Genomic DNA, 25,633 nt, shown 5'->3' with positions numbered 1-25,633 from the left:
ATAGGTAGGCGAAAAACTCCCTATGTAAAAATTCCTAAGCATCAAAGAACCACTGTGCTAAATTTGGCAAAGATCCGACGAAAATTGGATTCGTAAAAGGAAACCCCCGGTGGGAGGGGGGGGGGGTTCCGATTGCGAACGAAAACTGCCCAATGTGAATTCTTGAGCATCAAAGGCCTTCTCTCCATATTTGGCAAAAACCTGACGTAAAAAGCCATTAATAAAATCATTTTTTATTTAATTAAAATATATAATATATTTAAAACTATCGTTTTTTAACAATACACACTTATTTTAATATTGATTTTAAAAATGCAATTAATTTTTCTTCAGTAGATCCAATTCAAAATCCATATTAATAGGTAAATCAATTATCTCTATGGCGGTCAACTTAGACAGGTGGTCAACTTATAAAGGGTGGCGGTAATGTTTTTTTTCTCTTTTTTTGTCATTTCTTGCACCATGTTTTTTTTTTTTTTTTTTTTTTTTTTTTTTTTTTTTTTTTTTTTTTTGAGGAATTCATCCTTACTTCTTCTGTTCAACTCCACTTTCATTGTTTAACATTATTGAAAGTGAAACAATAATTAGTTAAAAATACTATTCAAATACTTTTGTTATTTTTCCCTTGTTTTTAACTATATTAGACAATGAAGTTTTAGAAATTCCGTATATGCCAGCTAATTTTATCTGGCTTTCTCCATTTTCAATTACTTTTAATATTTCATACTTTTTATTAATCTCAAGTTCCACTAACTTTCTTTTTGAAGCCTTTTTATGTAAATCTTATAGCACAAAAAGCAACAAGCTCGACTCTCCCAGTTCATGAAGACAAAATTAAAATGTCCTATCTCTTAATCCGTTTCACCAGAAACATGTAACTTTACTCATTGCTCATTAGCAGGCCCAGATCTGCGTGCCCGCAGTGCGAGGAGCCCGCGTCCTTAAAGGGGTTAACAGCCCTAGAAATTGAAGAAAAAAAACACTAGCACTAAGGCTTATTCGCTTTACAAATAGACACTGCTGGCCACTAGGGAGGTGCTCTACATATTTTGTTGCGTGGGGGGGGGGATGTATAGATGCGGGCCTGCTCTTTTCAACAGAATTCCTGTGTTGCCACAATATATTGCAACTGAAAGAAAAGACTTTGAACTTTTCTACTGACACCTATTTTCATTGAACAGAGTACAAAAAGCTATCTCAAATAGAACAACAAATGAAAAACACGTTTGGAGAATAAAGAGCAGCATAAACTTTATGCTGCTGTTTAGTAAAATGCTAGTATATCATCAAAGCATTAAAAACATTCTTTGAAAGCTATCAAAAAATATACATATTATTATTATTATATATGTAATAAATAATAAAATAAAATAATATGCTGAAGAAAGTTTAAAAAAATAAACCAAGTGGTCAACTTACAAAGGGTTTTTTACAATACTCCAGACCAAATTTGGCATACATTAGTGGTCAAGATAGACAGGTGGTCAAGTTACAGAGGTTTTCCTTCATGATATGAGATAGGGCTAATTCCGTTCCTGACAAAAGCGGTCAACATAGACAGGTAGTCAACTTTACAGGTTTTACTGTATATTTAAAACTATATATATCGTTTTTTAACAATACACACTTATTTTAATATTGATTTTAAAAATGCAATTAATTTTTCTTCAGTAGATCCAATTCAAAATCCATATTAATAGGTAAATCAATTATCTCATCAATGTCATTTTTTCACAAGCAATTTAACCGAAAAACAAATTAGTTAATTAAAAAAGCAAGCAAACTGAGGGACAGCTACAGAAAGTTCGGTAAGCACTCAAGCTAGCTGTTTGCCATAATGGCAGTTATTTTCTCATTAGTAGCTTTATATACATGTTTTGTTGCCTAACGTTTCAATTGATAGTCAGTTTTTAAAAAATGCAAGGAGAGTCAGTGAATATGAAAGAAAAAAAGAAGCCCGGAGTCGGAGTCGGCATGCTTTCTAACGACTCCGACTCCTTTACCCCCAAAATCAGTACGACTCCAACTCTTTGACTTCGACTCCACAGCTCTGGGTACGAAAAAACTGAGAATAATTAACTCGAAGTAGTCAAAATGAATAGTTCGGTTGTGCATACGTTCGTAAGTACATATATGCTAATGGACCAAAAACTACTCAACATTTATTCAATGGTGAGTAAAATAGAGATTAGAGGTTTTTTTTTTTTTTTTTTTTTTTTTTGTTACAGTATTTCATTTTCTTTGTAAAAGAAAGTATTGTAATCATGAAACAATATAACACATTCTTATTGCAGGGGTGTGCCAATTGCCGATATATATATACATATATATATGTCATTTACATAAAAGCAAACAAATTTTAAAAATAGGTATCAAAGCACTATAACTTAAGTGTGCACTAAAGCAGTGATTTAAAAGCCACAAATGTTTCTGTGTCTGAAATATATCAGGACTCGAAAATTATTTGACTGCGACGTCCCGGGAAATAAAAAAATTCCGATCAGTAATGAATCTTTTACCCTTACATGCCCGGCTGGGCATGCAATTATTATAATTTTTTAATGAAGTATTGATCATTTTAATGACGACTTATTATCTACTATTTATTTTTATTCGGGTACGTATTTATGTTTTAGACAAACATGCTCGGTGGAGCATGTCAAATTTTAAAGATTTTTCCAGCCTGAAATATACATAGTTGCTCCAAATTGATGCAAAATTTAAATTTTTGCTGCAGCAAGCTGCTGCAAATTTGAATTTACTGCTCCATGTTGCTCCAAATTTGCCATTTACTGCTCCAAGCTGCTCCAAACTCAACATTTTCCTGCTCCAAAAGCGAGTTTTGGTCGGCACATCCTTGTTATTGAATTCTAAAGATTTTTAGAATATGTAATTTATGAAATTCAAGGAATATTTACCATTTCAATAAATATCACAATTATTGCGGTGAAGTCTAATACAATATCTACAAGCAGCATAACTATGGCAGGAACAGTAAACATTTCTCGTGCCTAAAAAAGGGAAAAATATGTTTCTTCACTTGGTATAGTTTTAACAATATAAAACAGAGATTTACGTATTGACCATTACACACATTTTATCAAAAACAATCTAATTAAATTAAAAAGTGAACATATCAACATAAACTTTGATTGGTAGATACGAGTCACTTGAAATAAGCAAACGTATGTATATGCTATTTCCTCATGAGACTCCGGGAGTTATGGGTCAAGTTATGTATAAAAATATTTTGAATGTTTCACGCAACTCCCTTATCTCTATCTCACCTTTAAAGAACTGCAATCAATAGATGTATTAATGAAAAAAGCAATTAACATTCTTAGACGAATTTGGTGTTGAAAACACACACATACATTCAAAATTTTGACACCAATTTAATCAGCTTTTTGAGCAATCACGATTGCTTATTGTTCTCATTTGACTGTCACTGGCGTCCGGTTCCTTTTTCAGCTTGGAACAGGAGTCTCTGCAGCACCACCGCCCATCGGCGTCTGCAGGCGCGCTTCCTCTGGTCCTGACCACTGTCCCCCAGAATCCGGTGGCGTGCATATCCTACACACACGCGCGCTACTCAAATACTGACACACATACACGCTGACCCACACACTCGCCTTTATACACATACACTCACGTCTACATGCATACACGCATGTCTTCACACACAAGCCTGGCCTACACATGCACGTACTCACACCTACACACACACACACACACACAAACTATACACACGTAACCGCCTAGGAGGAGGGGCAGACCTGAGGAGACATAAGCCGTTTCTAGAAACAATAACTCTAATGTGTAGGGTCTTGCCGAAACTCGTGATTGCGAAACACATAATTTGAATTCAAAATTTCAGAATTTAAATTAGTTTTTTTTTTTTTTCTTCTTCTTGTATGCGAAAAATGAAATTTGTTTGGAGCTTCTAAGTTAAAGGTGAAGTTAGGGGATATCTACTAATGATGTCACGCTTTGAGGGGTGGGGGTCATAAATTGAGGCACTTTGTGACAGGGAAGGGGGTTTAAGAAGTGTGTTTTCATAAAAATATTTATGAAAAATAGCGTGACATATGACAACAAAGAAGGGGGGGGGGCTCTAAAAGTGTGACATTATTTTATGGACAGCCCCTTATGTATTTTAGCTACAATTTGAAAGGGTTTCCTGTACTGAAATCATTAACAAGCTCTTTTTCTTAAATTGAGTACTGTCCACTCAAGATAATTAGCTTAATAAAAACATTTAAAAATTGATTTGAAAAATGAATTCAGTGGAAATATTTTCCAAATTAAATGTCTACTTCTTTTTCTCCCCCCCCCCCTCCCCCCCCCACACATTAGTGAGTACTACGTTAATAATGATAAAATGAGTACTTGAAGTTGTTTTGTATGAAATAAGACTAAGGTTTGCAACAAAATCATGTATTGAAAATAGCATTTTTCTCTTTTAAAAGTAAACGTAAGATGAAAAATATTAATCGTTCACTTTCAACTTTTTGTTTTAACCAAAAAGTGTGATGTCAAACTTCTTTTTACTCCCTGTCACAATTTCAAGATCCTCCCCTCTCAAAACGTGACATTGTTTCATATTGCTTTCAGTGTTGAAAATTTTCAGTGTGACATTGTTGTGTGTTTGCGATGATTTCAGTGTTGAAATCATCGTTGTAATACACAGTATTTATCAATATTTTTGTGACTCACCTCTTTTACAGCTGGCACTAGTGTGAATGACGCAACAGTATGAAAGGCAAAATACGCAGAACCAAACACAAAGAAGAGAGGATTAACTAAAAACAGGGAAAAGAAAGTCAAATTAATTATCAAAACAGAACAAATTAACTTTATTCTTTAAAAAATGTCCATGTGAGTACTCATACACCATGTTTATAGGGTCATTCCATAGTGACGAACGTAACATTCAGAGACCATATATCGTTGCATAAAATGAGTTTAAAACGTCTAATAATCATTTACTTATGGTTTTGTGGAATTTTGTGAAAGAATAAAACTTCTGTATAATATTCATGCAATAAAACACAGTATAAATCACATATATTGGTTTTTGAAACTAAATTATTATAGTGTGACGAACGTAACATTTTTGCAACCTTGAATTTGCAACATGAAATTCAGCTCTCAATTTCTTTTAAATTTAGGTAGATATTATTGTAAAAACAGTGCAATGCGTTATTTTCATTCCTTAACTTTATTTTTCATGCAGAATAATACTCATTTTTCTTATACTGTAACAGAGCTGAATATTTCTTCAAAATATGACGTGTGACGAACGTAACATTGAAGAGTGAAACTCTGAAGTTAGTTCGTCGCGCTGAAGATTCGTGTAGTTTTTTGGACCGTTGAGTGTCTAAATATTAATAAATAAGTAAGCACTGATATTTTGTCTTAAAAGTAACACTTATATCAACAATTTTTCAACATGGATTAAATAAATGCTTTTTTATTGGCTTTGTGCAAAATTTATTTTTTTCTCCTCTGTTTTGAAGTGAAACTTTTTATGCGAGAGCTTTGATTTTCTGATCCCCAACCTTTTTGTGTGACAGAAGTGACGTAATTGTTTTTTAATTGTTGCCAGAAAAAATGAAAAATGATAGCGTTTAAATTTAATTTTATTAATAAAATTAGCAATTTAATTTCAAGGCTTAAGCAAGCATATATGTGTGGATTTTGGTCACTTTAAACGTTTCAAATATAATGCAGGTTTTCGAGAATTTCTTTGATTCAAGTTCAAGAGCGTAATCCACATTGCCAAGGTTTAGCCTTGAATTTAGTTTGTTAACTTTTATCAAAATTACTTTATTATTACTATCATTTTTTATTGTTTTTGGCAACAGCTAAAAGGTGGATTTCGATTAATTTTTAGTTTTCTCACTGTTTATAGTCTATTTTCTTCATTAAAATATACAATCATGTTGTGAATATGCCTAAGTCAGACGCAGAAAGAACAAGAGCTTGGCTTCAGAGAAACCGTTCGTGTGAAATGGCAGTTTAGAATTAATAAAGAAGGAAATATAAAAGTGTTTCTTCTATCTTGGGTCTTTACAACACTCTTTTTTTTTTTTTTAAATCACACGCAAGCGGATTTTTTTTTTTTTTTCCCCCAGAAAGTTATCAAGAAATGTGATCTTCTTTACGAAAACAATATCCATTGTAAGGATTGTTTTTCCAAGAAGGCTTCTTCCAGGAACTTTTTGACTTTCTTTTCTGCCACAGGAATTCCAATATTATTATTATTATTTAGCAATATAACATATAAAAGCCTTTTTTCTCCCCCTGAGTCTACATGGAAGAGCGTACTTTTTGAATCTTTCCGTAAACTTAACATGTCGAGAAATGCGAAGTTGCACTACGTTTACTGCTCTATACAAAGCTAGCTAAAAGGAGAGAAGAAATTAAAAAATTAAGTTAGAAAATTCTCTACAATTGATTCTCATCCTCCTGATTTCTCATTTTTGATTCCTCAGTTCTTGATTTCCCCCCCCCCCCCTTTTTTTTTTTTTTTGGCCGCCAACCCAAGAAAATTCCACAAATATGTGTTGAAAAATCGAATTAATTGTTGCAAAAATTACAAAATGTTATACAGTGACATTGGAAAAACAACTATTTCAAAATATACATTTCATTCACTTTTTATTGAACTACACGTTCGAAAGATGCAGCATTTGTTTCAAGCGATTACGTTCGTCACGCTGATAGCTAATTGTGTCAATAATTTAATAAAAATTCAGCATTTTAAATGCATTCTAGGACGCTCTTGGGAAGAGAATAAAGCAAAAATTTTCTTTTTATAGTTCTATAAAAAGTGTGAAAGGGAAAATACGACGTTTTATGACGAACGTAACAGGCCGTTTAACACAGAATTCAAATTAGGCTCAGTGAGAAAAAAAAAAAAAAAAAATCAATGAAGGGTCAATAAAAGATGGAAAAAAAACAAAGAATAATTACTATTTTCATAGCCTTAACTTGTTTGGATTACGTTACACCTGACTATGATTTACCTCTCTTACAATACTCATGCAATACGCATCATTCTTCTTTCGCTTTGAAAGTTAATCGACGCATAGATTTCGTCGATTATAAAATATGAAATGAAAGGCATGCTTGTGCGGACGGCAGTTTTTAAAAAAATTACTACATCCTTTGTATCAGAAGATGAAAAAGTCAGAATCTTTATCAATAATTTTGAAAGAAGTTTTAAAATATACTTCAATCGGCAAAAATAATCTTCTTCAGAGAAAGCTAGAGTTCTGGAGTACTTACTGTTAAGTGTGGAAGTTCATAGTCAGGTGTAACGTAATCCAAACAAGTTAATGCTAAGAAAAGTTGTCAACAGTATTTTTTTTTTCCATCTTTTAATGTCAAAAAAAAAAAAAAAAGAAAAATAGTTCCATTAAAAAATATTTTTATACTATTCTTCAAATTATTATTCTTAATATTTAGTACACTTTCAATCAAAAGTGTTTTTTTTTATTCATTTATTTATTTTTGCGAAGTCTGAAACGGAGGTTTTTGCACAATTATTTTCAAAAGTTAACAACTTTTTAGCGATTAACTACTGATACAAATCCGTTGAGAGTCCGGTATTAATTGTTCTGAAAAGGTTTTGGCCTTTTTTAAGCTTAAAAGGAATTTAAAGTAATAGAAAACTTGTATTTTCTGCAAAACAAACTTTATTTTTTTATTTCAAAACAACAAAAAAACATCCTTCTCTTTTTTCTACGTAGCATGATTAAATATGCTACAAAAACAATTTGATGCAGATCGTAGTAGGTACTCCGGAGATATAACTTATTTAATCTCCCAATTGAAAAAACATAAAACCGATTTAAGATAAAGAGTGGCAACACCTAACTATTCATAGAATACTTTGTGTCGCTCACACTGAAAGAGAAAAGCATTAGCTTGAAATTGATACCAAATTCAGCTTAATTGGTTGAAAAATAAAGAAATTAGAGAGATTTTCTGAACTTATGCCAAAACGGTGATTCCGAAAAATGATCAAAAATCGAATTTTTGAAAAAAAATCTCCTAAGTGTAGTTTTCATTCAAAAAAATCTAAAAAAATAATAATTTGGGCTTTTCTCATAGATATCTATCTATTCGTAAAAAAATAATGGAAAAAATCGGAGACATGACGAACTGCCGACTATTTAATTTCGGCGATTTGACGTGGAATGATGAAAAAAATTCAAGAAACTGAAATCTTAAACTGTAAGCAAACTATATTACTTGAGTCGGGCGATTTTCGAGTTTAAGGGAATGGCCCCTAGTTACCGATAGGCAAGTATCTGGGCGGTCAATCCAAGCTCGTCAGCTTGCGAGATCGAGATTTTCGCTCACGTGATCGGTTGTGACGTAAAAATGTCACAAAGTAGCATTTTAATCTACTCGAACTGAGCTTGCGGCTAGGTTCGAGCAGATTAGAATATTACTTTGCGACATTTCTACGTCACAACCGATCACGTGAGCGAGAATCTCGATCTCGCAAGCTGACGAGCTTGGAATGACCGCCCTGGTTACCAAGATGTGCCAATTTCAGCTCCTGCAATTGATACATTCTGAGTAAAAAATGCAAAAATCATGATTCTAGCGTTTTTATAGCATATTTTTCAAGATAAATATTTGTGACTGATATGTTCCATGTCTTGCCATTTATTTAATACCGAATTCAGTATTTTGGAAGGTCTTTTGTTATTGCTTGTTTTTTATCTTATTTCTACTGCATATAGTTATTATCTTAGGCATGAGAAGAAAAAAATAAAACCTACTCTACTCTTTTTCATTTTCTGCACTACTTGTGATTGAAAAAAAATTTGCTTTGAGAAATATTTCGTTACATTTATTTTCAACTTAAAACGGGTGTGTCTTACAAAGTTATAATCATTTTGTAAGACTGTGCAATGAACTTCTGAAAAGTGCAAATAAAGTGCTTTAAATAATTTCAACTGTTCTAGAGTCTTTGAAAATTAGTTAAGTTTTTGAAATTCTTTAAAAGGGTTTTCAATTTTGTCTCTTATCAAGAAAATGAAGTATGAATTGTCCAAATGGCCAGAATATTACTCTTTCGTTCTTATTTTCTGAATCTCTACACCATTTCTTTTAAACCATTTTATGCAGTTTTATAATGTAGGACATTTGATGAAAAAAGGGGGGGGGGTATTGGAGAGGTGATCAAAAACAAACTACACTAAAAGCCGATATGAGCAAATGACGATGTGCTCCTCTTTTTCCTCTATTGTTTTTCCTCTCTGTCGATTAATGCCAACGATTTGCCGAGCAAGCAATTCTTATTTTGAATGATCTTGATTTGCAAAAGAATGCACATAGCTTTTAAAAGACTTTGTTTGCCTGTTTTTCTTTATATTTTTGTAGTATCTGTGGTGTATCGAACTAATCGAACTCCGCTATCATAATCGTAGTGACGTCATAAGCCACTGACGTCACTGGGGAAAACATCCTCTCAGAACAGAGCAGATCGGAACGAACTCCGGAGATGTGCACTGTGGTGACACTCTGTCTTGTAATAGTTAATGTATTAATTAGAATAGTAAAGTCTAGTATTATAATGTGTGAATAATCAATTTCCCGTTACATGTCCTCACGAGCATATGTTCCATAAAAGGAACCATAACAGTATCAATTACCACATATAAGGTCTCAAAATACAGATTTTTGTATCTTTTTTTCAAAAAATTTCACGGGTGAGAAACCCCGGACCCCCTGAAATTATGGATGTCTTACAACCGACTTAAAGTGACACTCTCCTGTTATCCTTATCACTACAAGGTGAATAAACAAATAATAAGAAATTAAATTAAAAATAACAACAGTTCAAACAGTGGAATCATTGAAAAATGAGACAAAGATCATCTTCTAGGTTAAATATTTTTGTGTTTGTCTATATGTATATAAAACGTGTGTGCTTTAGGGCAATGTGCGAATCCGGGCCCTTTGAATGTTAGAAAGGTACGTTTGACATAATCTGCAGTGTTAGCTAAGAAAATATTGAAAGTTGATGTTGGTATATGGGTAAGTTTATAGGCTTGTTTAGTTCTGGATGGAACTTAGTGTTTCATTATTTAAAATCTACGTAATAATTATTTAAAACTTACATAACTTATATAAATGACTATCAATTTCCTTCCCTCAAATTTCTTTTTAATCTTTAGAATGAAGTACTAACTCAAAATAAAAAACCCTCGAAGTAAGTAGAGTTAAGAGTAGTTATTGTTATAACTATTAAGAATGGGGTCAAGCCAATCATTACGATAACTGTGCAAATTGATGTTGAAAAATATTAAACTTTTTATTCAGGGTAAGCTTTTTTTTTTTGTGAGTTATTCCGGAACGCTCTTGGTCCCACCTCATTCTCAAAATGCCCCCCCCCCCCTCCAGAGCAATAATGTCTGAAAGATACACTGCAAATAACTTATTCCTCCAAACGCAAAGTAAAAAATAGGTGAACTTACAATCAAATTGTCCTTGAGTATCGTCATTTAACAGAACTAAAGGGACCCCCATGATAAGTCGAAGAATTGAGCCAACGCAACCCACTGCACTTAAAGCCTGAAATTGAAACAAAACATTATTGACAGTGTAAAATAGGATATTGACTTGCTGAAAAATATAAAACATGCAATTACAGATAATTAAATGTTGCTTGCTGATCTCAGAACGAGGTTTGATTAACTTCCAAGTTTTATGACCATTTGGCAATTTAAAAAATCATTACATTTTTTTAGTTTACCTTTTAAATTTTTTTATCCAATCCCCGATTAAACACTGCTACTAGTTCATGGATTGAAGTAAGTTTTTGAATATTTTTCGCAGCAGTTTATCGCGTTAGTATGGCGTCCGCACTTTTGGAAAAAGAACGAATCTTCTTTATCTTTACTAATAATAAAGCTGCAAGTCCCTCTGTCTGTCAGGATCTCTGTCAGGATTCTGTGACGCGTATAGCGCCTAGACCGTTCGGCCGATTTTCATGAAATATGGCACAAAGTTAGTTTGTAGCATGGGGGTGTGCAACTCGAAGCGATTTTTCGAAAATTCGATGTGGTTCTTTTTCTATCCCAATTTTAAGAACAAAATTTTCATAACATGGACGAGTAAATTACGAAATTATCATAACGTGGAACCGTAACATGGACACAAACCAATTGGCGAAATACGAAATCATCATAACGTGGAACCGTAACATGGGTACAAGCCAATTGGCGAGAAAATTCACCATACATTATTTGTAAGTATACAGGCGAACCAAAAGATCTTTTAATTTTTCTATTACGGGCAAAGCCTTGCGGTACCACTAGTGGATAATAAATTAATTTTTATTAAATGATGCTTTTCTCTTTAACTCTACATATTTAAAAAAAAAAAAAAAAAAAAAGTAACGTCAAAGAAATTGTGAAAGGATGTCTGTGGCGGGTTTGCGTCAAGGAGACCCCAAAACACCTACAGCCTTGAAATTTTGTACAAAATAGCTTCGAGCCCGGTAGTTTGTACCTGGGGTTTTATGTTTTGAATTTCGATTTAGTATTTTTTGAAATTAATTTTTTAAGCTAAAATATCACGCAAATTGCCTCTTAAAGGCATAACCCTTAAGCCTTAAACTAACATCACGCATTAACTAACTCATTAAAGGAAAAGATTCCCCACACCCCTTAACATTACACTGGTGTGCAAAAATTAAGGACGAAGTCGAAAAATTAGCATATCAGTAGAACGAAGAGGCAGAGCGGACAGAAAGACCAATCAGGAGATTAAGTAAGGTGATGTATGGTAGCACATGCGCAGATATGCAGGCATACGTAATGGGGGAGTGTCTGAGTAGTATTAAAAAGCATGTTGTCGGTGTAAGATGAGTATTTCTGGCAAAGAGATTGCACGCCGTATAGCAGTTAAAATCACACCGAGTTGCAGCCTCAGCGTCAAATGGCGAATAATCAATCTGTTAGACGACATCTGGATGCTTTTACCCAAGGTCGAATCATTGGGAAGTTGGAGGAAGGCCGCAGTGTGACAAGTGTGGCTGCAGAGTTCAGAATTGCTCACAGCATCGTTTCACGACTTTGGAGACAATTTCAAACTACAGGAACAGATATCCGGGTGTTCAGTAGTGGTCGTCCACGAGGAACCACTCCCGCAGATGACCGGTATATTGTCTTACAGGCCAGAAGAAACAGGCGGCAGACAGCGGGAGAAATCGCTTGACACACGACACAGGCGACTGGACGACCGATATCGCGTTTTACCGTGGCCAGAAGACTGCACGGTGGTGGTCTGTTTGCACGACGCCCTATACGGTGTGTACCTCTAGCGCCTGCCCATCGGAGAAGGTGTTCTCTGTGGTGCCGGGAACACCGGAATTGGAGAGACAATGAATGGGGACGAGTACTCTTTACAGATGAGAGCAGATTCAGTCTGAGTAGCGATTCTCATCGCATACTCATCTGGAGAGAGCGGGGAAGCCGCAATCATCCCTCGAACATCATTGAAAGGGACAGGTATGGAGGTCGCGGTGTTCTCGGTTGGGAAGGCATCATGCTTGGTAGTCGTACAGACCTTCACATCTTCGACGCAGGTTCAGTCAACGGGACCCGTTATTGTAACGAGATTCTTCTTCCATATGTGCGTCTTTTTAGAGGCGCTATGGGTCCGCAGTTCCTTTTCATGGACGACAATGCACCATGTCATCGGACAGTAGCTGCCGAACAGCTCTTAGAGAGTGAGGATATTGAACGTATGGATTGGCCGGCACGATCTCCGGATCTCAATCCCATCGAGCATGTATGGGATTTTCTAGGCAGACGCTTGGCAGCTCGTACCTTACCACCAGTAACGATTCGGGAGCTTCGATTGGCGTTGCAAGACGAATGGGCAGCAATGCCTCAACAACTCATTGACACCCTCATTCTCAGCATGGGCAGACGCTGTGAAACCTGCCTAGCAGTCTTGGGAGATCATATCCCCTACTAAAGACCGGATGTGTCTTGCTGGACACCCATCACAGGGATGTTTCGGCCTTCAGTTGCATTGCGCTCCATGCTACTTTTTCAATAAAGCTTCTTTTTATCCCTCTGATTTCTCTTTTAGTAAGTGTTGCTTACATTACACATGTCCTTACGTATTGGGGATCTTACGCTATTAAATGTGTTGATTTTGAAAGCTTTTGTGCAAAGATATATTGAAAAAACCGTCTCGTCCTTAATTTTTGCACACCAGTGTATATGTCGTTCAAAAGATATCTATTTTCTGCATCAGTTAAAGCTTGTTCCAATTTTCTCAATTAATTAGAAAAGCAGATATAAGAGTTTCTATTTTAGTGAAAAGCCCTAGGCTGAATTCAATTCAATATAGAGCTAAAGAGCAAACTATATTACTTGAGATCACGAATTTGAAAGCAACTTTCAGACGTTGAAAACTGCCGTTTTGCAACGCTCAGGAGTCCCTTAGCACCTGAAAAGCTGTGCAAGTTGGTACAAGCTGGGCGTGATTACCCAAAAGGCTCAATAAGCTTGAGCTTCCCCTCAGAATTTTTAAGGGGCCCAAATATCACTGTAAAACTGCTTAATACTTCCAGAGTTTCTGCTTTTAATTTTTATTTCCTTTTACAAACTAGTATGTTGTGGCTATCACGAAACTTTCTTCTATATTTTTCTTTTTTCTTCTGATCCCTCCCCATGCTTGACGAGGAAGCAATATTCCCAACAAAAACGAAATTACACATGCAAAAACTTGACCACCATCCCAATGTCTGAACATGGCCCCACTGAATAAAACTATTTTTATTCGCTAAAAAATAATGATAATAAAAATAAATCAGCACCTCTTGGCGCGATTGGTGCCAAAATTGAACCAAAGCCTGTTTACATATGGATTCACATATATTCCAAATTTCAACCAGAACGTAGCACTACTTCTTGAGATAGGGCACTCACAATGGAAAAAAAGAACGGGCGATTGCGCTACCCCCTTTTTAGCTGTTGACACCAAAACAAAATCAGCTCTTATACCTAATAAGGGCTACTTGCCGATAATTTTTTCTTTCATTCCGTTCATTATTTCTTGAGATACAGCAGTCACAATAGACGACAAAAAACGTTCTATAGCTCAACCCCCGTTTGAGTTATTGACACCAAAACTGAATCAGCACCTGTTCCTGTTAATGACAACATATGGACCAAATTTTTTTTGATTCCGCCGGTTACTTCCTGAGGAATAGCAATCACGCGTAACTCAAAAAACGTCCCATTGTTCCACCCCCCTTGGAGGAATTCGCGCCAAAAACCAATGGGCACAAGTTCACATAGGGGCACATATGTGTACCAAGTTTCGTTCGATTTCATGCGGTAGTTTTTGCTGCAGAGCGGCCACAAAAAACTGGTCACACACAGACGTGACACACATACACACACACACACACATACACACACACACACATACACACACACACATACACACACATACACACATACACACAGACAGACAGACATTTTCCAAAAATAGTCGAAATGGACGCAGCACACCTCAAAACGTTCGAATCCGTCAAAATTTGAAATTCGAAAATTTGCACGAATCCAATACTTTCTTCTATATATTAGATATAGAAGAAAGTAACTAGTATGTTGTGGCCATCACGAAACTTTCTTCTATATTTTTCTTTTTTTTTCTGATCCCTCCCCATGCTTGACGAGGAAGCAATATTCCCAACAAAAACGAAATTACACATGCAAAAACTTGACGACCATCCCAATGTCTGAATTATTGCAAAAGCAAAGCAAAGAGCGAAAATTGAAAGTTATTTTAAAAGCCTTGCTTGAATTAATTACAAATATTTTATTTGTTAACAAACATAAGATGGCAACAGTTAGAAATTTTAAATCACTGAGATAATATTTCCGATCATTTCCATACAATTAAAATCACGAGAAATACGCAGACGACAATCTATTACGATTTATCTTTCTTATTGTTGCATTAATAAAACTATTTTTATTCGCTAAAAAATAATGATAATAAAAATAAATCAGCACCTCTTGGCGCGATTGGCGCCAAAGTTGAACCAAAGCCTGTTTACATATAGATTCACATATATTCCAAATTTCAACCAGAACGTAGCATTACTTCTTGAGATAGGGCACTCACAATGGAAAAAAAGAACGGGCGATTGCGCTACCCCCTTTTTAGCTGTTGACACCAAAATAAAATCAGCTCTTATACCCACTAAGGGCTACTTGCCGATAAATTTTTCTTTCATTCCGTTCATTATTTCTTGAGATACAGAAGTCACAATAGACGACAAAAAACGTTCTATAGCTCAACTCCCGTTTGAGTAATTGACACCAAAATTGAATCAGCACCCGTTCTTGTTAATGGCAACATATGGACCAAATTTTGTTTGATTCCGCTAGTTACTTCCTGAGGAATAGCAATCACGCATAACTCAAAAAACGTCCCATTGCTCCACCCCCCTTGGAGGAATTCGCGCCAAAAACCAATGGGCACAAGTTCACATAGGGGCACATATGTGTACCAAGTTTCGTTCGATTTCATGCGGTAGTTTTTGCTGTAGCGCGGCCACAAAAAACTGGTCACACACAGACGTGACACACACACACACATACACACACACATACATACATACACACACACATACATACACACACACATACATACACACACACAGACAGACAGACATTTTCCAAAAATAGTCGAAATGGACTCAGCACACCTCAAAACGTTCGAATCCGTCAAAATTCGAAATTCGAAAATTTGCACGAATCCAATACTTTCTTCTATGTATTAGATATAGAAGAAAGTAAAAAGGAAGTATTGTATTCGCGAAAAAATTTTCACCCAAAAATCGACCTTAATTTCCATTTTACTCACATTCAAATGAGTGTTGAGATTTTTTTTCAACCCGACCACACATGGATATATGCCTAGGTACGTACAGATACCCGAAATATCCATTTTGACGATCCCCGAGTTAATTACAACGAGTTTTCTCGTGACGTCTGTATGTACGTATATGTATGTGCGTATGTGCGTATGTGTGTATGTATGTCACATAACTCAAGAACGGAATGTCCTAGAAAGTTGAAATTTGGTACATAGACTTCTAGTGGGGTCTAGTTGTGCACCTTCCTTTTTGGTTGCATTCGTATGCTCCAAAGGGGGTCTTTTGCCCCTTTTTGAGGGGAAATCATTGTTAATTTCGATGTAAATTCAAGTGGTGTTATAATTTGGAAAACACTTGGCGATAGATCGCCAGTCTTTTGGTCGCCAAGTTTTGTCGCCAACTTGGCTACAAATTTGGCGATTTTTTTTAATTTAATTTTTTTTTAAAAATCTGGTTTCAATTTGGCCACTGCTGGTGATATTTAGAGAGTAAACTAGTAAACTTTTGAATCATATTAAAACTGCCAATAATGAGAAAATGACATTAAATTGGAGTAAAAGGAAGTCATGTGATGCAAACATCAGCTCATTTTACTTCCTTTTAGAAAAAAGGAAGTATTATATTCGCGAAGAAATTTTCACTCAAAAATCGGCCTTAGTTTGCATTTTGCTCACCCCCGAAGTAATGTTTAGTTTTTTTTCGACTCGATCACACTTCAATAAGTGACTTAGAACGTATAGACACGCGAAATATCCATTTTGGCGATTCCCGAGTTAATTACAACGAGTTTTCTCGTGACGTCTGTATGTGCGTATGTGTGTCGCCTTACTCAAGAACGGTTTGTCCTAGAAAGTTAAAATTTGGTACGTAGACTCCTAGTATGGTCTAGTTGTGCACCTCCCCTTTTGGTTGCATTTGGGTGTTTCTAAAGGGGTCTTTTGTCCCTTTTTTGGGGGTAAATCATTGTTAATTTCGATGTAAACTCAAATGGTGTTATAATTTGACGGACACTTAGCGATATATCGCCACTCTTTTGGTCGCCAAGTTTTGTCGCCAACTTAACAACAAATTTGGCGGATTTTTTTTTTTTTTTTTTCAAAATCTGGTTTCAATTTGGCCATTGTTGGTGATATTTAGAGAGTAAACTATTGAATCACATGAAAATTGCCAATAATGGGGAAATGACATTAAATTGGAGTAAAAGGAAGTCATGTGATGCACACATCAGCTCGTTAAAAAGAGATTACAAACATTTGAATTTTCTGAATAAATATGTTTGAAAGAATTAAATTATTGAAAGTTCGGCCACATTTGAGGAAGTGAGAAGCAAAGGGATGTAAGTGGCAAAATTAAAAATTTTTAGATAACCAGTACAAATAGTAGAAGAACCTCTCCTCTGTCCTGGGGCAAGAGATAGTTCTAGTAGCCCTGGAGGTGCTGCTGTACTGCATGATTTGGAAAAAAAATCAATGAAAGCCTACTTTAGAAGTTATCTTTAAACTCATTTTACTCGAAACTGGAAAATGTCCACTTACATCCCTATGCTTCTCACTGCCTCATTTGATAAAATGTAGCTATAAGCTAAATTTTCAAATGTAGGATTTGATTCAACGCTATTACAATGTACCTTTATGACGTTTAATTTTCTCCGTGAAGTGTCAAATAGGATTCAAAAAATTACTACCCAAATTTTCTGAGAATTCTAGTGCAACACATGTAATAAACAAAATTTCGGCCAATAGGTAAGGTGGAATCATCTTAACTCTGAATTCTACTGGGTCACTTCGCATTAGTCAGTGTTGCATCAATGTGTATAGAATGTTTAGAAAAATTTCCCTAAGCAAAATGTGGGGTATGGGGGGGGGGGGGCAAAACGTGGCTGAGCTTCCCCTAATTTCACAGGTTAATCGGATACTGGGTACAAGTTAGTGTGGAACCCGGAAAGGGGTGCTCTTCAAAGCGCTTTTTTTTTTTTTTTATCTAAATGTATCGGTTATGCATCTTTCCATCAAATTCTTTTTGTTTTCGGCTGGGAGCTATTTTCTACGGAACGGCGAAGGAGGATTTTCATTTTTTTCCAAACGGAACTCGTAGAGCGTTTTTAAACTATTTTTTTCTGACGGTTTAAATCTTTGCGAATCAAATAAGATTGTGAAGCAATCTTCGGGGGTTGGTGAGTGTCAACGAGCAGGTGGCGGAGCCCCATAGTATTATAAAAATGTGATTTCATTTAGAAATAACTGCAGAACAAATGGAGGTATTTTCTTAAAAGTTGGATGTGTCAATAGATAAAAATCTTGCAAATTTTTTGAGTTATCATGTATTCCTGAATGTTTTTTTGGTGAAAAGAAAGTTTACTCTTGCTGTAATGTGCGTGGTAGAAATAGTATATTTTCTTGTGTTAAAGTTTTTGAAAATTAGTTAATGTTTTAAAATCCTTAAGACAGAATTTCCAAGTCTTTGCGTCAAAAAAAAAAAAAAAGGAGGAATGAATGAACTTCTAATGATTTTTAACGTAAAAATCAAGGTTGTGTGCGTGTGTGACTTTTTTTTTTTTTTGTAGAAGGTATTAAACAAAATTTAAATGGGTCTTGTGACTGGGTCTGACCAATTACAGGGACAACAGAAGTCCTTAGAGCATGAAATTGAAACGCCAGGCTGTGGTTGGACGTCGGGGTATGATTAATATGCAATCTTCTTGATTTCTCAATGAAAATAATGTTAATATCATCGATTAATTACGAATATCGTAGCTCCTCTCACTGTGACCGTGAATGTATCTATTAATCAGGGGGCCCACCCTCTAAGGGCAAGGGGGCATACCCTTAATATCGTGATAATCCCCCAAAAGCAAGGCCCCCCCCTAAAAATGAGTAAAATACTCCTCAGAACACCCCCCTAAAAATTCCAATGGCGCAGTCTGCGCCATGCCCCCCCCCCCCCAGGGTGGGCACCCCTCTGTATTAATCTTTTTAAGTTAGGTGATGAATTGAATGATTTACATTTTCTTCTGTTCTGCTGACACTTTTTTTTATCTTTAAATTATCTAAACAATCGAAAAGTGTACAAACGAGAGAAAAAAATCAATTAGTAGAAAATGGAAACAAACATAAAACTGAAAACTTCTTTTCAATTAAAGTTGAATAAATTACCTTTTTACTTAGTAAAATAGATATAACAACGTTTAATTGCACCAGAAATTGCAGATTACTGCAATTTAATCTTCAATTTTTTGTGCCCTAAAACGTTTTTATATCTTATTTTCCTTTTCAGTTGTTCAGTTTTGGACAAGGGACTATTTTCAAAAAAAAAAAAAGACATTTAACCTACTGTTGAAAAGTTTCGGAAATAATCTCAATAAACTATAAAATTCATTATTTCTCTTGCAGCAACCCTCTGATTAAAAAGGAAGAAAAAAAAAACTTCAGTTTGTGCAAAGAGAACATCCTAATGAAAATCCACCATGCAGAGAAAGATATACCACAAGCTATAAATATCGTGTGGATTTTTTTCTGACATTTCGGTGAAAACTCTGATAAGTATCTTAAGATAACATATGCTTTAAGATATATTTGCTACCGCTCAAAACTCAAATTTATATGAAATGGTTATAAAACTTTCTCTTTTTTACTTAGAAGTGAAAAAATGTCTTTTCTTTCCCTCAAAATTTTAAATTAGTAGGGTCTGGTGGGAAAAAGTGGTCAATGTGGTAAAGGGTTCACAAATCAAATAAAGAGCTATACATTCGAAGTAAATGAAAGAATGAGGGTACATGTTTTATTTTAGATTTTAACAGTTAAGAACTATATTCTGAATTCAAAATTCTGAAACTGGCAGTATTTTATTTTGTGAAAATATTCGTTTTGTGTGCACATGAAACATTTTTAAATCTGAACACCTCTTTTAACTTCTTTGTAATAATTTGTTCATTAAAAGTTTTAGCAGATTAGTTGTGGAGGCATCTTCCCGGATGTCCCTAGAACACGTGTGCATAAACAGCTAAGCTGGATTCATTTTATGTAATATTTTAGAGCAACTTAAGCAAGATGGGGTAAAGTGGTCATAGTCATAGGTTAAGCTTAACAAATATCCTTCATTTAAAATCATTTGATCTTCACTTATAAGGTAGATATCAGTTAAAGATTTAATTTACTAACCATTTACTGTTTTTAAGGTAAACTGAATTAAATACAACTGCGTTTAAATTCGATACAGCACATCGTTAGAATTAAAGCAAGATTGTAATCCTATATTGAAAAAATATCATAGAATTTTTTCTGCAACCACAGCTTTTTTAATTAAGTAATATTTTTTCCTAAATCTATTTGAGGTTAATATTTTCTTATTATGTAATTTAGGTATTTTAGACATCATTCAGACGCTATCTTTAACATATTCATAAATAAATAAAACATTGAAAATTATTGCACCTTTCTTGCTGATATTGATGATACCCAGGAGTGAAATATATTAAAATTCTTTGTGAACTAACTTTTGACCTATAGTTGACCATCAAAAATTTATTTGAATAAAATTAATTTCTTCAAAAGAACTAAATGTGTTGAGCATTAAAAAAATACGGTCATTTATGATGGTTTTAGATCAATTATTTTTAACTATGACCACTTTACCCAACCCCAGGTCATTAACACACATGAAAAAGAAAATGCCCTTAAGCTCTTTTATTCATTTTTTTCTTCCAAAAATTCAGTGTAGCGTGTTCTTTATTTATATAATAAAGAACAAGCAACGTAAAATAATGACTAAAAATTTGGAGTTTTGATAGAAATTCCTGTCTTTATTATTTGCCTAAGTTGAGAAACCTGTATTTTACCCTACTTTCTGCACTTTACCGCACCAAACACTATAGATTGTAGTTCTGAAATACTGCATTCTTTGGAAGTTTACAAAAGTTTTCCATAAATGTACTATTTTCGAAAAAAGTTTCTTTAAAAAACTACTATCAAAATCTGAAGAATGAATATAAACTCTTGATAATAACAGAAATTTATTAAATCCCTTTTTTTAAATTCGAAATTACCTACAACCGCCATTTATTTTAATAACGTTCGTCCCAGTGAAATTAATTCCAAAAAAAAAAAAAAGCGTCTCATGCAAGAAAAGTGGCTGCATCACAATCGATATTTTTGGGACACCTAACCGTTTGTCTCAGAATAGGTATTTTTGGTAATTTGTAACACATTAAAAAAGTCATTTTCGAATTTTTCGTCTTTTGTCTTGATGAGGTACAATTAAAGGGGAGTAATGAAATAGAACCCGAACAGAAGTGACATGACTTCTTGAATTGGCGACTATTTAGTGATAACTTGAAGATATCTCTACAAAATTGGCTTGAAAAATAAGATTCCAAATCCATTGCACGTTGGCGATACTTGGAGATTTTCTATCGTATATAGTGTTTGTACCACTGGCAAGATTTCTATCGACCCTGTAATCTAATTGACCCTCCCTCCTGCATTTTGCAACAAACTAGGAAGAGTACGCATTTGCAATATTCCTCACCGTCCTCTATGGCACTTTTACATGAGTCATTCCACGTCAAGTGATCTAGTGGTCCCGACCCGACTATCTCTAAAAATTTTATCTATCCTGTTTTGAGGAGATTTTATAGAGGTGTACACATGTCGGAGCTGCTTTTTGAAAAGAATCGCCATTATTATGCTAATCTTGCAAAAAACTACGCTGCACTAGCGACCTGAAAGTTAGGGCCTTAAAGTACGTTTGGTTGTTAACACGTTCAACTATTTTTGTGTATTTAAGCTCATTATTAGCTTTCGTGTAGCGCGCATGTAAACTCTTCACAAAACTCAGTGGGGATTTCTTTTTTCTTCTGCGTTTCAGGGTGTCATAAATTCTGAACAAAACTCGTTCAAAAGCTTGTTGTAAGATTAATAAGAAAATAACTGTTTTTAAGGGGGGAAATCTTAAATATTAATTCTATAAAAGATATTGTCATCAAAAGTATCTATTAAAATCCTTCACATGAAGAATAGCCTGTTTTATTGCGTTGTAGTTTAAATTTTCCACGATCAATTTAATTTTTGTTAGAACCATTAGAAAGATCCAAAAAATCCAGGGCTACGGAGTCGGACTGATTTTGAGGTAAAGGAGCTGGAGTTGAAAGTAGGAGTTTCAAAATTCCACGAATCGGAGTCAGTAATTTCTCTCCAAGTCCGCAACTCTGTCAATGCTGCGGAGTAGGAGTCGGACAGATTTTGGGGTTAAAAAAATCGGAGCTGAAGGTTCTAATTCCGATCTTTCAGAGTCGGTCTTTTCCCCTTCGATTTCGCAGCCCCGGCTTGTATGCGTGTTGTACAAAAACTAATGAATTATATCTCCCAAAAAACTACACTGTAAAAAAAATCCGGAAACGTTTCTGAGTATATCGTGCAGCTGCGGTTCATGAAATTTCCAAAAACGTTTCTGAGTATTTCGGAATTCTTTTTCTGTAATGTCCAGAAACGTGTCTGAGTATTTCGGAATCCTCTTTCAATGTTTCTGAGTATTTTGGAATACTCTTTCTGTAATTTTCAGAAACATTTCTGAGTATTTCGGAATCCTCTTTCCGTAATTTCCAGAAATGTTTCTGAGTATTCTGTGCAGCTGTGGTTCATGAAGGTTTCGAAAACGTTTCCGAGTATTTCGGAACTCTCCAAACAATTTGCAAAAACGTTTCCGAGAATTTCAGAATCCTTTTTCCGTGATTTTTTCTAAAATATAATTATTTACTATAGTATTGCATACCATATCAGTTTCAGTTCTTTCATATCTAACAGCAATGAAACAAGCAATTTTAAAATCATTCGTGGATTTTTTTTTTTTTTTCTGAATTTCTAATGACAAATAGCATGGTTAACAGCATAACATATGCACATTTATAAATTTTTGAAAATTTATGAACTAATATAGTAGTTTCATTCCTAATCACAAAATCGTCAGGGGAGGGGAGGGGGGGGGGGGGGGTACTTTCTCAAAAGTGGGATTGTTTGTTAAACAATCTTAAACTTCAGTTTTTCTCTCAATATTTTCAAGACAAAATTATCAACATATTGTATTTTTAATGCAGAACTTAAAAACATATCTTGTATCAAACTTGATAGCTTTTATTTTCGGATAAAATTTGACAGAACTTACCTTCTCCTCGCGTCAAGTCTCTTTCTCTGACGAACAAAGTGTACCGAAAAGTGCAACAGAGAAATTGGTGAATTTAAATATGACACCAAGTCCTCCTGTTGGAACTATTCGGGTTGATTCTTCTGTTCTTGCCCTTTTCTAGTTCATCACAAATTTAAATACTTAATCAAAATAGGTTACTGATTTTATTTTTACAATGTGCGCAAAATGCATTATATATTTTATTTATTAAAACATTGAACTATATTGCATGATTACTCCATTTCATATATACGAGATTCCCCCCCCCCCCACTATAAGAGTGATGGTGAACCCATAAAATGCTATAAAGCGCCCCCCATGTAAAAAAAAGCAATCCCTGAAAATGTCAATGGCAGTCTGCGTGGTGAACGCCCCTCGTCTTCTCCCCATATGTACATTGTATATTAATAACATAGTATTTAAAAAATGATCACTTTTAAAACAATAACATGAAATAATATCTTTTTATTTCGGCTTGTAAATGCAGCTGTTCCATTTTTGCCACTGACTCATTCCTCCCTATATTAAACTAGTATATCCACGAAGGAAATGTTATTTAACGAACAACTAATGTCAAGAAATTTTTTATTGTCAACCACATTTAACAAAATGAATAAGCACATGAATTAATTGCATAACTATGTTGCTTACTAATAGATAACTAGGCCATTTTCTAATGGTATAAATATTTTTAAATAAATGAATAAATTATAATAAAAAAAGGCAAAAATACTGGCACATTTTTTGTGAAGCATATTACAATACTAGAAAACATTTGCATTATCATATTTTTAATGAATTAAACAATTGATTTTTTTTTGAACCAATGTATGTATATCCAAGTATTTCGAAATAACTTTTCTGTGATTGCTTTTCAAATATAAATCTTATTTCTTTTGCGTAATTAATCAGTTTCAATTGGTTACAACAAATAGTACACTGCGCACATAGGTATGTAGGATAACTTTAAATTAATTCGATAAACTCAAAAACAGTTACAACTGGAGCCTCATCAAATGCAAATCAACAAAAATATAAATGTATATAACTACATGCATTAAAATATTCATTAATACTTACAAGTGAACATGAGCGGAAGAAAATCCAAGTACCTCCATTACAACTGGATAAGTAATCCAAAGGGTTTCGTTTCATTAAGTATAAAAACGGGTGTTGAAACTATTCACACTTGAACACACAATATATATGTAAGATGGTTGCACCGGAAATTGCAAAGAAGCAAATCGTTATTAACTAACTTAATAGCTGCGTACATCGTCTAAAAAATCAAGGGCAGCCCAAAATGCAAAGGCGTAAAATTAGTTTCGACACAATTTACTACTCTCTAGACATGAAATAACAAGTAATCTAATGTTAAACAGTTGCTGACTGCAGCAACCATAGATAAGGAAAAAAAAATAAGCTCTCGTTATTTCCGACTCACTGGCGCCAGTGTTGGAAGGATAAAATACGTTTCGAAGCATTGCGCCTCACTTCCGCTTCTAGATTTTTTGAAATAACAGAAAGCTTTCTGAATAATGAGAAGCTCGCTATTGGATGAAGGATTCTTATTATTTCGGAAACATTTCCGATATACCCAGAAACGTTTCCGAAATTTGTTACAGTGTAGTAGGTTCTTCAAAATCCCAAAATTTCAAACCTTCAGTGTAATTAAAAATGTTTTTGCAAGTTTAGCCTAAACATGGCAATTCGTTTCACAAAGCTTTTTCGACATTTGAAGCCCTTTATTTAAAGGATCCTAGATCTTCGGGATATGTATCTTGGAAGCTGAAAATTTGCATAAGTTAGTTTCAAAGTCATATTTTTACACTTACCGCTCTGTAAAATTTCGTCAAAATCGGAGATGGTCGGGTGGATACGATTCAAAAAATTAAGTCAGTTGACGTAAACAGTGTAGTGGATTTCGGCATTAAAATATGGGAATATGGGAAGAAAAAGGGCAAGTGATAGGCGAGTAAATAAGGTACTGAGAAAGTAACAATGGTCAACAACGAATAATCGAGAAAAGTACAAAAAATAATCTTACTCCAGTTATGTAGCCTATCATAATACATCCTCTCCTTGTATCCCAACAGCCGCAGCAAGTTTGTACACAGACCATACCTCTGATAGCTCCAAAAAGCTCAAAGAAGTCCCACAGCTGAATGTAACATCACTTCGTGACGCAATACATAGGCAAAGAGATGCGCATAGAATTCCAGAAATCGCATAGATAAATGAGATTAACTCTTAAGACCTACTGATCGTCCAAAACTGGTTTAAATGGACTCGGAGATATGGCTTTATCTGTTAGACCTAAAAGTTATTCAAAATAAGCTCTGTAGAAGAAGCTGAAGCTTTATCTACATCTGCTGTATTTATAATACAGTGGTTCAGAACAGCTTTGATCCAATTTCTTTATTTTAATAGTGTTACTGCTTCTTTTGGGATATCAATGAGGGAAAACTCCTGAAGTATTGTACAGTTATCCAAAATTGCGAAAACTAGCTATATAACAAT

The 25,633-nt window shown here is 34.6% G+C and overlaps 1 protein-coding gene across 1 annotated transcript in view; it reads right to left on the bottom strand.

Moving 5' to 3' along the window:
• The window catches only part of LOC129217076 (uncharacterized), a 32,321-nt gene extending 7,055 nt beyond the window's left edge, over window positions 1-25,266 (bottom strand). Inside the window, exons 1-4 of the mRNA XM_054851325.1 lie at window positions 25,161-25,266; window positions 10,503-10,599; window positions 4,717-4,802; window positions 2,919-3,011 (exon numbers count right to left, since the gene is read on the bottom strand). Of these exons, the coding sequence (XP_054707300.1) occupies window positions 2,919-3,011; window positions 4,717-4,802; window positions 10,503-10,599; window positions 25,161-25,235 (351 nt within the window). The 5' untranslated portion in view covers window positions 25,236-25,266. The remainder of the gene's footprint in view (window positions 1-2,918; window positions 3,012-4,716; window positions 4,803-10,502; window positions 10,600-25,160) is intronic.
• Window positions 25,267-25,633: the final 367 nt, after the last annotated feature.

The sequence above is a fragment of the Uloborus diversus genome, chromosome 2, assembly GCF_026930045.1.
Source record: "Uloborus diversus isolate 005 chromosome 2, Udiv.v.3.1, whole genome shotgun sequence".
Lineage (NCBI taxonomy): Eukaryota > Metazoa > Arthropoda > Arachnida > Araneae > Uloboridae > Uloborus > Uloborus diversus.
Note: the sequence above shows the minus strand (reverse complement) of the source record. Positions and strands in the feature narration are given on the sequence as shown.